At 40.1% G+C, this 17,090-nt stretch overlaps 1 protein-coding gene across 9 annotated transcripts in view; it reads left to right on the top strand.

Annotated features, from left to right (window-relative positions):
• The window catches only part of SPATS2L (spermatogenesis associated serine rich 2 like), a 165,885-nt gene extending 149,114 nt beyond the window's left edge, over positions 1–16,771 (top strand). For all 9 annotated transcript variants that reach the window (XM_060622872.2, XM_060622875.2, XM_060622871.2 and 6 more), the window contains 5 exons: positions 1,161–1,219; positions 7,441–7,550; positions 10,121–10,223; positions 13,071–13,291; positions 15,871–16,771. In XM_060622872.2, the coding sequence (XP_060478855.1) occupies positions 1,161–1,219; positions 7,441–7,550; positions 10,121–10,223; positions 13,071–13,291; positions 15,871–16,266 (889 nt within the window). In that variant the 3' untranslated portion in view covers positions 16,267–16,771. The remainder of the gene's footprint in view (positions 1–1,160; positions 1,220–7,440; positions 7,551–10,120; positions 10,224–13,070; positions 13,292–15,870) is intronic.
• The last annotated feature ends 319 nt before the right edge of the window (positions 16,772–17,090 follow it).

The following is a 17,090-nucleotide window of genomic DNA, read 5'->3' as shown; positions in this document are numbered from 1 at the left end:
TATGATGGAAATGAAAATTTAAGAACATCTCACATCTATGCTTATATATACATAAGGATATATCCTTATGGAAGGATATACTGTTGACTCTTGAACAATGCGGGGGGGTGGGGTTGGGGTGCTCCCCCCATGCATAATCAAAAGACTGCATGTAACTTTTGACTCCCTGAAAATTTAACTTACAGCCAACCATTGACCAGAGGCCTTACCAATAACATAAAGGGTCAATTAACACATTTTGTATGTTGTATGTATCGTATACTGCGTTCTTACAATAAAGTAAGCTAGAGAAGAGAAAATGTTATTAAGAAAATCATAAGGAAAACACATTTATGGTAATGTACTGTATTCCCCCCCCCCTCAAAAAATCCACATATAAGTGCACCTCCATAGTTCAAACCCATGTTGTTCAAGAATCAACTGTATAAAGGAAGTCTCACATGTGTTGCTGTTGTGAGGGGAACTGGGAGTCAGGATGGAAGAGAAACAAACTTCTAGACAGATAATTATTTACTTTATGCAGGTAATACTTTTTTCAAAGAACTAACCAAAAAATAATACAGTGGGGTGGGAGGGTAAGTAATTTGAAGTTGAAATGCTTCTTTGGGGGAATGATAAGGCATAGACTCTTTGAATACATGGATGGGTGGACCCAGATGATATTTCCCAAAGTAGGTCCCAAGACCATCTGAATCAGAGATGGGCTCACCTCCCTGCCTCCCAGCCAGAATCTGGAGGAGCCATGCACAGAGACATTTGAGAACTACTGCCCTTGATAACCTGAATGGCAGCTTTTCAAATACTCATTACATTGTTGTGGAACTTTGGAATTCATAGGGCAAAAATACTCCCAAATTTAAATTCAAAGCAGCACAATTCTGAAAGTCTGAAAAGGCTTTTTTTTTTTTTTTTAGATTTGCTGACAATGATTTAATCAGCAGATGTCACTATGAAATACTTGAGAGCATCCCTTCCGTGTTGCCTCATTTTTGGAAAAGGCAGAGTGTGCTGCTGGCATTGTAACATAGAAATATTTATGATAATTTTGTCTTTTGTTTAATGAAAATAATTTTTCTTCTGCTTCCAGTGCTTATTAAAAGTTTATCTTTGATTAAGCATTCTTTGCTTTTGTTTTTGTTTCCCTCCCCCTTCCCCCCCAGCATCATTGACAAAGAAGTTTCATTAATGGCAGAAATGGATAAAGTTAAAGAAGAAGCCAGTAAGTAGACACATGGTTGTTTGGTCAGGAGCCTCCCAGTCAGAAGCAATCCATAGGTCGACTGACACTGATATGGATTCTGAGTGGGGTCCTAAAACTCACACTGATTAATGAGCTCTGTAACCTTAGGCAAGTCACTTAGCCCCTGGAAACCTCAGGAACCTCATGTGGAACAAAGTCAGAGGAGTAGCACCACTGAGCACACAGCAGAATAAGGCACTTGGCAAATAATAGCTGTTAGCTATTTAAAATTTTGTGCGTATAAAGGACTACTGATAGTTTTAATCAGGTTTAACATGACATTGAATTTAAAATTAAATTTTAAAACATAAGTTTTTAAGCTTTCACAACTCACACATCTTTTTTTTTTTTTTTTAGTGTTTATTTTTGAGAGAGAGACAGAGGGCAAGTGGGGGAGGGGCAGAGAGAGAGACGGAGACACAGAATCCAAAGCGGGGTCCAGGCTCTGAGCTGTCACAGGGTTCTGACTCTGGGCTGGAACCCACCAACCATGAGATCATCACCTGAGCCAGTCAGACGCTCAACCAACTGGGCCACCCAGACACCCCAGCAATTCACACATGTTGCTATGTTACTTATACAGTCCTTTTCACTTGTCCTTTCTTAGGTTCAACTAACACAAGTTTAACAAATTAAATTCCCCTAAAAAAATTTAGTCCATTTGAAGTTTACTTAAATTCCCTCAAACATTTTGAAGTACATTTATAAATTTAATCCATCTGATTTTTTTCAAGCATTTCAGATGCCTGACAAGGCAAATTCATAAACCTAAGAGCAACATATTCCAAGCTTTTAAGCAGCTCTTATAAGATTAATAATTCAAACTTAGAATTATACTAAATGAAGTTTTCTTAAAACCCTCCCGCTTCTGTTTACAAACTTAGTCAAATCGGCTGACACCTGACAGATTAACACCTCAAAAGAAAATCAATTATGTGTTTTAAATCAAAATCACAAATGGGGATGGTTTAATGTAATAATGTAACTGTTTAAACAATAAACAGATGATCTTGATCATTGCAAAACTCCTAAATATAACACAAAATATCAGTATACCTTCGGTTTGATTTGTTTTATCTTTATACTTGTTTCTAATTCTGAATTTTCCACTGTTGTAAGGTAACTCAACAGCTAGTAGGACAGGACTATCTCAAATAGGCTGAGGTTCATGGGCTGGAAATTTTAACTGAGACAAGATGGCTCAGTCAGATTCAACACCAAGCCGCAAGTGGAGTTGCCGAGCCCTTTTTTATTATCGAATTCAGCCTGAAGTTGTTAATGGGAATGCTAAAACCGTATTTTTCAGCTGGGATTTAGTTTTATAGTTATCTCCTGGGCATTTAAAGTTTTTCATCCTTACCCAAATTTTATCTTGTTAATTGAATGAATGGCAGTCTGTACCCCAACCTGGTTTCAGCTAAATTCCTTCCCCTTTGACTGCAATGCCTTTCTTTTTATCAGAATGAAGGATCAGAACAGATTCTTCATTCTTTTTGTATTTTTCTTGCCTGGCCCTTGGTCATAATTCAGTAGTCACTTTTTATGGAAAATAGCTATCAGTGTGTTTGTTACACAGTCTTTTAAAAATAATCTTAAGCAACATGTTAGAATCTAAAATGCAGCAAGTTTTATTAAATAAAACTAAATGTGATCCAGGGTTCAGCTGTGGAATATTTAGGTAGTTATGCAATCCCTTTGATTGTGAAATTATTTTACTCTTATGAAATCTGTTGATTTCTTCGGTAAAAGTTGATTACCACATGATTTGGGATTTTCCCTGTTTCTCAGGTATAGCTTATTTTTTCTTTTAAGTTTCATGTGCTATTGGTAAAAATATTCACAGCCAGCACAGACACAAATGTTTCTCTAGTACCAAAATGCATAGTTACTAGCACCTCACTTTCTAACAGGTTAACGAAAGACCACAGATTTCACATGTTCATTCTATCTCCTTGAGACAATAATATTAGGTGCCAAGACCTGTGGGATTTAGAGTATCTCAGGAGAGCATCCTTGTTTTTCAAATTCATTCAATCAATAAACATGTACTATGTGCTTTGTATGTGTTATGTACTGTCAGAAACTGTGTTAAGCAGCAAACAGTAAACTTTGGGACCTGCACATAAAGAGCTTTCAGCCTAGCTGAAATGGCAAGACGGTTGGCAGGGTTTGCCTAACTTCAGTAATTGATGCCATAGCTCTGGTTTTAGAACTGCCCAAACATGGGGAAGCCATTTTGCATGCATTGGAGGCAAGCAGAACTGAGTTCAAATCCAGGTTCCACCTGTTTATTGGCTGTGTGACCTTGTACCATTTTGTTAACTTCTCAGAGTCCAAGGTTACTTATCAGAAAAGGGGGAATAAGAATAGTATCTATCTCAAATAGTTATTGTAAAGATAAAATGAGAAATATATGCCAGGCACTTAGGACAGTGCCTGACACAGTATGTGTACAAAAAGGGAAAAGCACTTACTGGTAAAGAAGTTTGTCCAGCCTTCTCATGTGACAGCCAGAAAATGGAAGCCAAAGGGGTTATGCAGCATCTCTCAGGTGACATGCCTGTGTCAACTATATGTCTTCTCCACAGGCACAAGGAACCACTGAATTTCCCTCCACTAAGAACTGAACTGTCTTTACAACCACCATCTTGAGCTTGCTCATCTATGATCTCAAGTACTTTCCATACTTTCTATTTGCTGCACATGTTATAAACCTTATTTCCTCAATTATGACATAAGCCCCTCTATCTGTCATGGCATCTAACACAGTGCTGAAAAGACTGTAGGTACTTCATAATATTTGTTAAATGAATTACTGTAATTAGTTAGTGTAGGCTGTCGGATCCAATATTAGTAATTGCAAAAAGAGGACGTATATTCTAGATGACTATATCTCACTTTATTAATCACATTTGAGGTTAGCATCTTTTAGTGTATGATACTGAACATGTCACATCAGTGATGTCGTTTAGCTCCACAACAGCCTTACAAGGTATATATGATCATGACATTTACAGATGAAGAAACAAAGCATGTTGCAGTGCTGTGGTCTCAGACTTTGAGTGAAATTTTTTTGAAATTTGTTTGAGGGTAATTTTGTTGAAGGCCAAAATAGGTGTGTTCTTGGGATATCAAATTGATTGCCGATCTGGGAAGAAAACATTACTTTATATTAACAGAAACACAGATATATTATGAGGTAAAAATGCAGGATTCCCAATAATAAAAAGGGTTTCAAAGAATCTTTGTGCTTGAAAGCTTTGTGCCTATTTCAAGTCCACCCTCTGCTAAGGAATATTATTTGAGAAGCCCTAAAATTTTCCATGGTTCAAGCAACAAGAGCAAGCTTCCAATGTGTTGCAAAAACTTGAAGGAATTTATAAATCCTATTGAGAAAATGGATTTCAGCATACCAGATACTGTTTATAAAAGCACCGAAATAATATTAATGAAGTCATGAATGCAGTGAAAATTAAAGCTTTATGAAACTGTCTCCCTCTACAGATTTCCAAAAGGATGGTGCTTGCAAAATATAACTTATTATTCTATTTTAAATTTGGGGATCAATGAATCTTAGGATCTGATCTGGCTTTGTTTTTGCTTTTTGTTTCTGTGGTTGATGTTTTTGAGGTGAAAATGTTGGTGTCCCCACAGAATTCTGGCTTTAGATCTCAAGTTTTAAGCCTTTTTCATAATGAAATGCTCTGAAATGTTAATGAGACTATATGTAAAACTCATCCCAACACTTGCTGATGCAAAATATTCATTTCCATGCACATTTGCATGAGGGTAAACTCAGAGTTTATTGGTGATCTTGCACCTGCATTCCTATTTTAGGGCCCATTTATATCTATTTCTACAAAATCTTTTGTGTGAAGGCCCAAGTTTTTCTCAAAAAGTACAATTATCCCTAATTGTCACCGGTCCCACAAATGATCCATTAAGAAAAGTCAGATCTGTTTAATTGTGTAGTCATGGTCTGCTGACCCCTTCACTATCTGCTCATCAAGTCTAGGCCTTCAGAATTTTTTATCTTTGCAAGAGCAAAATACTTTGTTTCATCTTCCCACTCGAGAATCGTCTTTTCACACTCCAGACTTTAGTCCCATTCCTGTGGTGAATTATAATGGCAGACAAATAAATAATCAGCCAAAGGTATAAGTGCTGAATATAAGTGGCCCTTCTAGAAAAGGGACTTCTCTCCTTCTTTGCATATTCCTTTTGAATAATGGATTGATTCATTCATTCAGTCCTCCATTCAGCAAACATACATAGTGGGCACCCACTTTGTACCAGGTCCGAGTCGGCATAGACACAACCATAAAGTGCAGCCTCTGCCATGATTGGAGACGGCTACAGGGGCCAGGCTGGTAACCTTAATGAGCAGGGCAGAGGGTGACCATGGCATGCTGGGCACCATGCTCCATCTATAATGGGCAACAACAACTCAGGGGTAGCCAATGGTTACCACATGGCAATGCTGGCCAACTTTGGCCAGAAATGCCAATATTTTAAGGGAAGCCAGAAATCCAGGTTCCAAATGGAATCTCCTAATTTTCAAATGTGGACAATTAATTTGTAAAAGTAATGTGTGGACCAAATAAAACACAGGTACACTATGGCCCGAAGTGTTAGTAGGCCACCTTTTTGTGACCTCTGGTCTGACTGGGTAACTGGGACATCATTCAGTAATACATCATCTGTGTTCAGATGGAAATTCTTTTCACAGCCATCGTAGGGACATATTTTACACTAGCTCCTCTGTATTTTGAAAGACTACAGGCACAGATCAGCCTCTGCTCAGCTACATGGTATTGTAAATGGGAAGCAGGGGGAGTCCTGGTAAAAAATCAAAGCATGATTAGAGTAGTTTGGCAAACAATTAGGCTTTATGAGTTACAGATTACTTATTTTATTGACTTCTCAACATTGGTATCAGCATAGAAAGACAATGTTTCTCTGTGGAATAGTTTATAGTTTGCAGGAAATCTTAACTCTTGATTGCTTCTAAACTTTTTTGGGAGTTTTTAAAGTGACTTTTTGACATTTATAAATTAAGAACTCTTACAATCAGAAATCGTATTGTTTGGCTACGCAGGTGTGCTACAAATCTGGTCTAATAAAGCAGTTGGCCTTTTTTCAACCAAGAAGTAATGTGAATCCAACATGGATATCATCTTAGTTGAATGGACTTCTTTTTTCTTGTAACTCAAAATGCTTGTCCAAAAGAAATGAAAGCAGTTCATATGTGACTTAAATTCAAGAACTACAAGTTATCTATTGGAAGATGAAATTTCATATTTAAATCTCACCCTATGTGTTTGTATGCATTGCTTTTGAGCTCTGTGATCTTTTGAGAAATACATACATGCACACACACACAAACACACGTTCACCTGTGGACTACTACGTTTACTTGAACCTTTAGGTCATCTGACAGATGTGTGAAATATGGCACCAGAAAACTCCCTGGTGTCTTCTCCACATGTGCAGATGCTAAAGAGTATACACAAATCCAGTTCAAGCAGGCTTTGACTTAACCTTGAAATTTTTCCATGGGGGACACTTAAAACAAAGACAAGACACTCTCTGGTCTGGAACTTCTCTCTGACTGCAAAAATGAAAACAGATCTGCAGAGTATCAAAAGCAGACACATTTTTTAGCTCACATAAAGCCAGTAAAGTAAAACTTCTATGTCGTATTCCAATAATAAACCTAGTTGCTCTAAAGGAGTAAGTGTTAAAGGTCTGATAATGTTAGAATTTAATAGTGGACACAAAGAATGGTTTTTGTTTAGTGGACTCCTTTTCTTTGCAATACCATTCAGATAGTATTTTACTAAGTGTCTTTTTCTTGGTGATAGTTGTTCTGAGTTCTGAGCAGTTGTTCTGCACAAATTTGAAAGTCCAAATTAAGTAAGTGGGATCAGACGCCAGTGAAGAAAACAAAGAAGACTGTGGGTGTACAGTGAATCAGAAGGGACCGTGTTTGATTTGGGGATTGGCAGATAAGGACGTACGGAAATGGGTGATTAGTCATGAGCACCAGGAGCAAACCCACCTCGGTGACCAACTCAGAAAACATAGTCATGGTCCAACAGAGTGATCAGTGTGTTGAGAGAGAACTGATACCAAGAAATTAGGTCATTTAATATGTTTAGGTCTCTGGCCCTAACGTAGTATTCTTTCTTATTTGGCAGTGGAAATCCTGACTGCTCGTCAGAAGAAAGCAGAGGAACTAAAGAGACTGACAGATCTAGCCAGTCAGATGGCAGAGATGCAGCTGGCTGAACTCAGGGCAGAAATTAAGGTCAGTTCTAAAATATCCCAGCCTGAACTCTGAGCCAGAGATCTGATCCCCATTATGTTTGTTTTGCATGCATAGAGTGCTGCTCTCTGAGGACCTAACATCATATACCCAGCTCTCTTTCACAGTGTTGAACTAGAGCATTCAGAAGGGCGAAGAACCAACTTAATCACTGTATTTAAGTATGCTATGGTTTGAAGGGATATATTATTACAGAGAAGTACGAGCTATTTTCTTAGGCAGTGGAGACTGACCCAAATAAAATCTATTCAACCATGAATTATAGCTGGAATGGGGGGTATTATTTTCACCATATGTAATTTAGGTGTATGTATATAAACACACGTGTGAGTACACAGTGAGTATGAACTGAGTGTAACAGTAAGGATTCTAAATCACACACAATATACAGAGACTTCTTTTCTGTATCCTTTTCTAGCTCACTTGCCCTTTTATTGAGAATACCACCACAAATATGTATTTATTGGATTTCTACAGTTGCAAGCAATAGAAGCTGACCCTGGCTAACCTCAAGAACAAGTGGAATTTGAAAGAATATGAGTGCAGCTCACCAAAGTGTGATCTGAAGACTCCAGGCTACACTTAGGCAGAAACCCAGGCAGCCACCTGGGTAATACAGGCAGCAGTAATTACCAGACACTCTTCAGGGCACCATTAGAGTGCGTGACCTTCAGATGTCATCACCCTTTGTGCCACCCCACCCAATTCGCATCCCAAAGAAAGAGATTCTGATTGGCCTCCACTTGGATCACATACACCATTTGGCCAAGGGATGCCTTGATTGACAGACCTGCCAACACTGCGGATCTCTGAAACTGCACTGGGGTACAGTAACCAGAAAAAAATGGTTACCAGAAAGGCGAAAACAAGTATCTATAACAAACCAGGACATTACAATTTATACATCTTCCCTTCTCCTCTTCTCTTTCCCCAGTATACTAAACATACACACATGTATACATGCACTTGGCTTCTAACCACCTTCTAGAGTCTAGAGTACCTTGAGGACTCAGCCGCTACTAGGTTTTACATAGGATTGTCTGCTTATCCAGGCAAAACCTGGTCGGGCATGGTGGAAAGTGGCAAGTGACTTTTGACTCCCTTCTGCCCTGGTGAAGCATGAAAGGGAGCCCTGTGAGGATAAGGACTTCCTCCGAGGGTCCTGTGAAGTCCTAGTGGCCTTTCCTTCCTCATCTGCTCTTCTGGTCGTTGTTGCTTGCAACCAGTCAATTGCAACTTCCTCCTAACTAGTCTCTCTCCCTCTGCTGTCTCCCTTCAGCCTGGTCATCCACCCTAAGACCAGAGTTACACCCCAGAGCAGATCTGGTCTCCCCCAGTTTGGTCCACCCTTCCCATCAGAATAAAATCCACAACTGGACTCCAGTATATATATTCCAACTTCGAGCTCTCATCCCTTGTTAGAACATCAGGTGAAGAATATGAAGTTGCCAGTTTCCTAGTCTATTGAAATTTACTTATTTTCCAAGTTTCATTTCTGCCTACCAAAATCCCATTCATCATGAAATGGTTAATGGCACAGGCTTTGGAGTCAAACAGTCCAGCTCCTGTGACCTTGGGTAAACTACTTTTCTCTTAGATTCCTAGAACCTTGATTCCCCTTATATAAAATAGAGATAATAATAGTACTGACTTTGTAATAATGTGATCAGATGAAAATGAGATTATCTGTTAAGAATTTGGCCCATGTCTGGTAAGTGATCGATAATTTTTTTTGGTGTTCCAGCACAAATGCTCCCCCTTACATAACTCTTTCTCTGTTCCCCTCTGTAGGAAATAATTCTTCCTCTTTTATATTCTTAAAGCACCTTCCACATTCTACCTTATATTATGTTTAGTGGTATCTGTTTCCCTTGCCATGTGGTAAACTCCCTGGCAAATTCAGGAGGGACTGAATCATAGTTATTTCTATATTTCTCACTCTGACATCTACACACAGATCTAAATTTTAAATGAATTGAAAAATAATCTCTTTCCCACTTCCTTTAACAGGAAGTGGGAAATTCTACCATTGAAGACATTGAAATCTTGAAATTCTACCATTCAAGATAATGTTTTCTAGTTACTAAAGGCTTTTTGCGCTTCCTGGTTCCTGGCTCCCTATCACAACAGGGAAGGATGACGTGTTTTCTCTCCAGGGATAATACCTGAGCAAGCCATTGGCCAAATTAGGAAGACTGACAGAATGCAGCCCCAAAATTTATAACAGGACAAAACATGCCAGAAGGAGCGCAAGGGGTGCTAAAGGTTAAATACATGAGTCCAGACACACATTTTGCCTGATCACGGTTTTCTCCAAGTCTAGGCAGGGGAAAGACAGGATCCTCACCTATTCCCAGAACAAGAAGGTGATCATGCTCCAGACCGGTCAAACCAAGCCTGATTTAATGGAGCCACACGGTGACAGAACCGGCATGACTGCCTTCCTGGTTAACACCATCAGTGGTAGCCGAAGAGCAGAGTGAATGAATCTGCAGTGTGCCTCAGTCATTTCTCTAACTGTGGGGCTCCTGTTTTACTTCTCTTTCCTCCAGCACTTTGTCAGCGAGCGTAAATATGATGAAGAGCTCGGGAAAGCTGCCCGATTCTCCTGCGACATTGAACAGCTAAAGGCCCAAATCATGCTCTGCGGAGAAAGTGAGTTTTGCATACTTGCTAAATAATTCTGTGTGAGTAAGCTTGGTGCTATTTGGAGTTGATATTGGAAATGTCAGGTGTGCGGTCCCCCAGTGGGGTTAAAGCAAGGTCTAAAGAGATTTAATGATCTAAGGTCATGACACAAGTCACTAGAAATGTCAAGATTTGAACGTAGAGTCTTCAAATGCCACTGCCCATCAGTAAATCCCCAGGATTTATTAAGCAGTACAGAACAGGTCAACTAGTCTATATCTTTTGCAAACTTTTCTTAAGCACTGCCAGATAAACTGCCTCTCTGATTTCAAATAGTCTAGTTCCACAGAGACCTGTTACACTGAGAGCCAGTCTCCCTAACAAGTCTGGGAACAAGCGGCTCTTGTCGTAAAGGGCCCAGCTGTCGTATGTGCTCTGCTCAGCAGTGCTGGGAGCCTGTCCCCTGGTCGGCTCTCTGTGCTGAGTGAAGTCTGAAGATAATGAAAGACTTCACTTCAGCCATTAGCTTTAGTCTTGTTCGCTATTAAGCCTTAATTAGAGCAGTTAATGTGCAACAAAATTGGCTGATCTTTTTTTTTCTCCTACTCCAGCCCACCCACCAGGGGAGGTGGGAATGAACAGTGAAATGGCTTTAAGGACAGGCACAAGGGGGAAAGAAGGACTAGTGAGGGACATGGAATACCCACAACCTCAGAGTCAGCTGAAAATTTGAGATTTGGCTGCATTTTTTTTTTCAGAGTCGAAAGTGCTTTTTTTCTTGATCTAAAATTAGAGAACTATGTTAAAGAGAACTTGACATTACTTCTATGTAGCTTTTGCACTTTTTATGGGCATGTTTAATTTGTGTAAGTTATATATTACATCTATAATTATACTACATGTTACAATTTATACTATACTACATAATATATAGTAATATGAGATGCTTTTACCATTTTATAACATATGGCTGAGACTTTTCCATGTCAATATATTTAACTCATAATTTATATAAATATAATTGATGTGAACAGTCCCCTGATTGTGGACATTTAGGTTGCTCCCAAATTTTCACCATTAAAGTAACACTGCTGTAACCATCCTTGTTCACATATCTTTGGCAGTTATCTGATTTTCTGACTGCATTTCTTTTTTTTTTTTTAAAGATTTTATTTTTAAGTAATCTCTACACCCAACATGGGGCTCAAACTCACAACCCCAAGATCAAGAGTCATATGCTGTACGAACTGAGCCAGCCAAGTGCCCCCTTATTGCATTTCCTTTAAATTATTTTCCTTTTTTTAATACATGTTCTCTCCCATATATAAAAATCTACCCATTTATCATTCTCTACCCCCAGCTTTTGCCCCATCTCTAAAAACACAGACAGTCTGCTCCACAGTTGGCAATTTAACTGCCCAAGCTACTTTCCATTTCAGCCTGATGATGAGCAAGACCCTGATGCCAAGTGACTGAAGAGGGGTGGGCAGCTCAGCTTGCCTGCTTTCCTCCAGAGCACGTCCAGTGCCATCTAGTGGGAGGAGCCATCCCTTACCAAATTCCAAGGGTCCACATGAAAGTCAGCCTCCCCTGTTGCAGACAATAGTCTTCAAAAGGCTCTTTCCAGATCAGCTTTGTTGACAGCATATTGGAAACCCACAGCTAATGAACCAGATATAGTTGTCCCTGAGCTGTAGGAAAGAATGACCCCCGTGAAACTGATCTAGTGAGCACAAGAGCCACTGAAACCCCCTGGTCATGTTCGGACAGCCCCCAACGTGCTGTCACACCTTACCTATAAATAAGGGGACTATTTATCCCTTATTTGGGGGATAAATGATGCATCCCTGTCCTTTCCATTTCTAATGTTCTATGATCCCTACTAGTCACTGCTAATCCTCTGGAAGAACCCTAGGATTAAATCTGATCCAACAAGGGTAGCAGAGAAAATTACTTTTAAAAATTGGTGACAATTTTAAGATTCAAAGGTCTTACTGTCCAGCATGGCAGTCAAATTCTGGTGAACTGTGAGAGGGAGGTCATAACTTTATCCTTGAGTGATTCCCTCCAGCACTGATTCAGCATAATCACATAGAAATCATCCCATCAAAAACCACCTCTTTCAAAACCAGCGGGAATGGTGATAATAAACATTGAGCAGACCTGCCTGAGCCTGCTGGGAATCTGTCTGATTAGTCTGCATTGACTTTAGCATTGGAATTGGTGCAGATTTGCAGTGGAGCTGTAGCAAATGAGGTTGAGAAAAGGCCAGATAATGTGGCTCTCATGGAATATGCAAGATGCTTTAGGGCATGTTTGGGGCTGGTAGGTCTGGCCCTGTTGTCGCAAAATATGCATGAGCCAGGCTGACAAAATTCCTGACACCCAACAGAACATCATGGCTCTGATGAGCCAGGTGTCCACGTGCCTCCTGGTTTTTCTGCGTCTCTGCAGCACCCACTGGTCTAGGGGTCTGACATGGAGGGCAAAGAATGGGTTTGGTAATGGGGCAGTCAAGAGGCAAAATACACTTGTGGACAGGCATGAGAGGATACTTCCAAGATTTCATTGTCTCTCTTCCTTTTGTGGTGCTTAACCTAAAGAATAATATTAACGTTGCTCAGATATGTCTTATTTCCTACAAATGTTTCCCAACTTGGATAATTATGCTGTAATGACAGTTCAATGATTCTCACTGAAGAGCTTCACTGGCCTCACAAACACAAAAGTGCCCTTTCAAATAACAGCTTTAAAAAAAAAAAAAAAAAGAATGTTTTTATGAAGCTTCTGCCACTTTCTCCCATCTTTTCATCGGTTACTAAGGCAGGAGTGTTTGTGGCATAGCCCATAACACCACGCGCTTTCTTGTTGCAGTTACACACCCAAAGAACAACTATTCCTCAAGAACTCCCTGCAGCTCCCTGCTGCCGCTGCTGAACACCCATGCAGCAACCTCTGGAAAACAGAGCAACTTTACCCGAAAATCATCCAATCACAACAAGGCCTCAGAGGGTAAAGCAGCAAACCCAAAAATGGTGAGCAGTCTTCCCAGTGCTGCCGACAGCTCTCACCAGGCCGTGCCAACTAATAAGCAGGTAAGCCGCTCTGGGGAGGCAGACCCTGGTGCAAGGTGCCGGGCAGAAACCACCTTCCTGACCTCGGAGGCCTCCATCAGCCACTGTCCTCGCAGAACTCCCCTGGTCCGTCCAGCCACATTTCACAGGCACTTTCCCAGGTGGAGGAAGTGTCCTTCGTACACTGTGGCATTAGGAGAGTCCACCTGAATGAGCCAGCTCTTCCTGTGCCTTTGGGGCCACCACCCCCAAGCCCTGGTCACTGGCCCGTGTGCAGAGGGGACTCACACAGACGTGGGAACAAGACTACCTGGCCACTGACGCTACTGGAGGGAGGGAATCTGACATTTGGTTTTGAAGATTCTTTAATTCCCATTGATGTGTAGTTTATCAGTAAGAGGCCAAAGTTAGCTCAGATTTTTCTCTCTTGGGCTTTTGGTATAGAGAATATATTTCAAAATGACATTATTAATTCTCATCTGCCGTAACACCTAAAAATGTAAGTGTCCAAAGGTCAGTCTTCCTTCATTCCTTTGCTCCTCCACTATATGCTTGAGAAGTGATTTCCCTCTTATCATAGGAGAATGAACAGGAAATGGAATTTGATGATAACAGACGTTGGGCATGCTATAAAGACACCTTTCATGAATTCTAAGAAAGAGAGCTCAAATAAAGAGACTTTTTTAAAGCATTCCCAAATGCTGGTTTTCTAACAAGTGCCCTGTTGGATTTTGTGGTCTAGGTCTTTTAGAATTCTCATTAATTACACTGACAGACATTTCTCTGGCCCCAGGTATCTTCACCAACTCTAAAACAGCACTTTGACAAGGAGCATTTCATATTTCACATCTTCATAGCTTTTGTTCACAGCTTTTGTTCTTTGGTCATTATTAAACCCCATACTAAAATTAAGTCTAAAATTTAGTCTGGGCTTCCCTTTCACTTCTTTAAAAACAAAAGCAGCCAGATTAAATGCTAGCCGCATAGATACTTTTTCAGCTCACTGTTATCATTTTCAGCAAAGCATTTCAGGCAAAGGCTCATTTAAATGGAAATATATACACAAGCCAGAGCCCTGTAGACCCAGGGAAGAAAGGCCCTTGTACCAGGCCCTGTGCTTTCTCCCAGCCACGGCCATCCCTATGGAGCAAGACCAGAGATGTCACTACTCAGAATCTGTATTCTCCCAAGTACTCAAGATCCTGGAATTCTATTCCCAAATGGCACCAAGCCTGCTCTCAGGATTTTTTTGGACCACTTCCCTGGATATATCACCTTAAGGGCAGACCATACTACCAGTATGTACACTCCTAGGTCCGAAGGATGATCATTCATGGGTGTGAGGACAAATCTTAAGTGTGCAGGCTGAAGTGTCCACATTTGTGTGTGCAAGGCCCACTCACAATGTTGGAAGGAGTCAGAGGGAGGAAGAGACAATATTCACTCATGTGATACATGGGCTTGCCTTTGTGCTCTTGGCCTGGGCCTTGAATTATTAGAGGTGGATCTGCCATAAACCTATACCATCCCATCACAAAGCACAAATGTAGAACTTTATAAATTTGTAAGTCATAAAATTACACATTTTAATAGTAGAGATTTGATTTTCAACCAAGGCCCGTATTCATGGAACAACCTATTTATGAATCTTGTCAGGAGACAGTATGTGAAATGGGAATAGCTCCACCACTTTCTAACTGTAGACCTTGGGCAAGTCCTTCAAATTCATTATCCTCATCCATAAAATGAAGCAAATAATAGCAACTGTCTTAAAGGGTGAGTGTGATGATAAATGAGATGGTACCTTGCTTAATGCCTGGAACACTTTAAGCCCTCAATAAATGTTGGCTGTAACTGACCTCATAGAGTTCAGAAATCTTTCCCTTGTACAGACACAGACAAGCTAACCATTGCTTCCTTTCTACTCTTCCATTTATATTCTTGGTTGCTGATTTGTTGAAGGCTGTCAATTTTCCAGTATGATGTTTCAAAACTCGTTGGCTAAGAACTACATAAGGTTTAGAAGAACTAATTATCTCCATGAAAATACATGTTACTTCTATATCCTGCCAGGATCTATCAGATACACCTTACCCTTATACTTACCCAAGATAATATTTCTAAACTATGATATTTGTTTCAAGATGATAAAATAGAAAAACTGCTTTAGAGAAGAAAAATTACAAACCGAATTTTAAACAGAATTTTACATTTCTCCTCATACATTGTAATGAGAATTCATATTTCTAGTCTATTTAGAAGGTCCAAGAAATTTTCACGGTAGAGAATCATCATTATCCTGCCTCTGTGTTACATTCATTACATTATATTTTAAGCATATTTTATGGGATTTCTTTATCCTGGTTCTTGATTTGTCTGTCTTATACTCTGAAACCTCTCTTCCAACATCAGTAATTGGAGTTCCACTTGCAAGACTGTCCACTGTTCTTTTAAGCTCTTATCAGCTTGACCTCATTTTCATCTTGTCATTGTCTTCTAGGATGTAAAAAAAGCTTACCTGTGGCTTAGAAATTTGGTTTCCCTGATGGCATCTGCGGTTTGTTGGCACCTAATACCTATCTCTTTTCTTCTTTTGGTAGAATGGATCTTCTAGCCAAAGACGAAGATTTAATCCACAGTACCATAATAACCGGCTAAATGGGTCTGCCAAGCCCCAGGGCAGTGGTAATGAAGCTGATTTGATGATGAAGGGCAACAACCGCCATGAACACAGAAGACAGCCGCACAATGGCTTCCGTCCCAAAAACAAAGGTGGCGCCAAAAACCAAGAAGCCCCCTTGGGAACAAAGACCCCTGAGGCCCCGGCCCATTCAGAAAAGCCCCGGCGAAGGCAGCACGCTGTAGACAACTCTGAGGCCAGGCCTTTCCGGGGTAATGTCACTAGGGTTTCACAGTGCAATCTCTGCCCTACAAGAATAGAAGTTTCCACAGATGCCGCGGTCCTCTCAGTCCCAGCTGTAACGTTGGTGGCCTGAGCTAGGAGAGAAAAAAGCAGTTTTCACTCAGTTTTGGTTCCCTGCCCGAGGTGCTGACCCAATTCGCTGCCAAAAGAGAGTCAATCAGAATATACAAACCCTATATGGTTGTGTCATCCTCTCTTAATCATTTTTACTAATTCTAATAATCAGCTCTAGCTTGCTTTCATAACATTTCATGGCTTTGCTTGATCTGTTGATGCTTTTTCTCACCAAGACATTGCAGCATTTTAGCCAGGCAGTATTTACTCATTTGTTAGGAAAATCAAGATGTGGCTAAAGATCAGAGGCTCAGTAGCAACCTGTGTTGTAGCAGTGATGTCAGTCCATTGATTGTCTTTAGAGAGTTAATGTTGGAAAAAAAAAATCCTTACTGATCAGACAAACATGATCTGCTGAAGACACATGCGCTTTTGTAGAATTTAACATCTGGTGTTTTTCTGAAAAAAATATATATATACATATATTGCTTTATTTGAAACAAATTAAAATATGCTGCATTTGACACCTGGCTTGCTTTTTTTTTATTGATGCCTACTTTATTATTAAATGTAGTACTTTCAGGAAAACTTTAGAGGTTGTGGCACAGATCTCTCCACAATACTCTTTCTCTTCGGACAAGTCTTTTTTCAGAAAAAAAAATAATGCCTCACAATGGCCCCTGCCAGTACATTGCCCGCATATGAGTGGATATGCACCCCAGTCATCTTAGACACAATGTGGTAGTTTGGAAACCTTGGTTGCAAGTGACATAAACCTCAGCTCAGCCTAGCTTAAACAATAAAGACAATTTATTGGTTCAGTGACTGAAAAGTCCAGCAACA

The sequence above is a fragment of the Panthera onca genome, chromosome C1, assembly GCF_046562875.1.
Source record: "Panthera onca isolate mPanOnc1 chromosome C1, mPanOnc1 haplotype 2, whole genome shotgun sequence".
NCBI lineage: Eukaryota > Metazoa > Chordata > Mammalia > Carnivora > Felidae > Panthera > Panthera onca.
The sequence above is the reverse complement of the archived record's forward strand: the minus strand, read 5'-3'. Positions and strand labels throughout refer to the sequence as shown.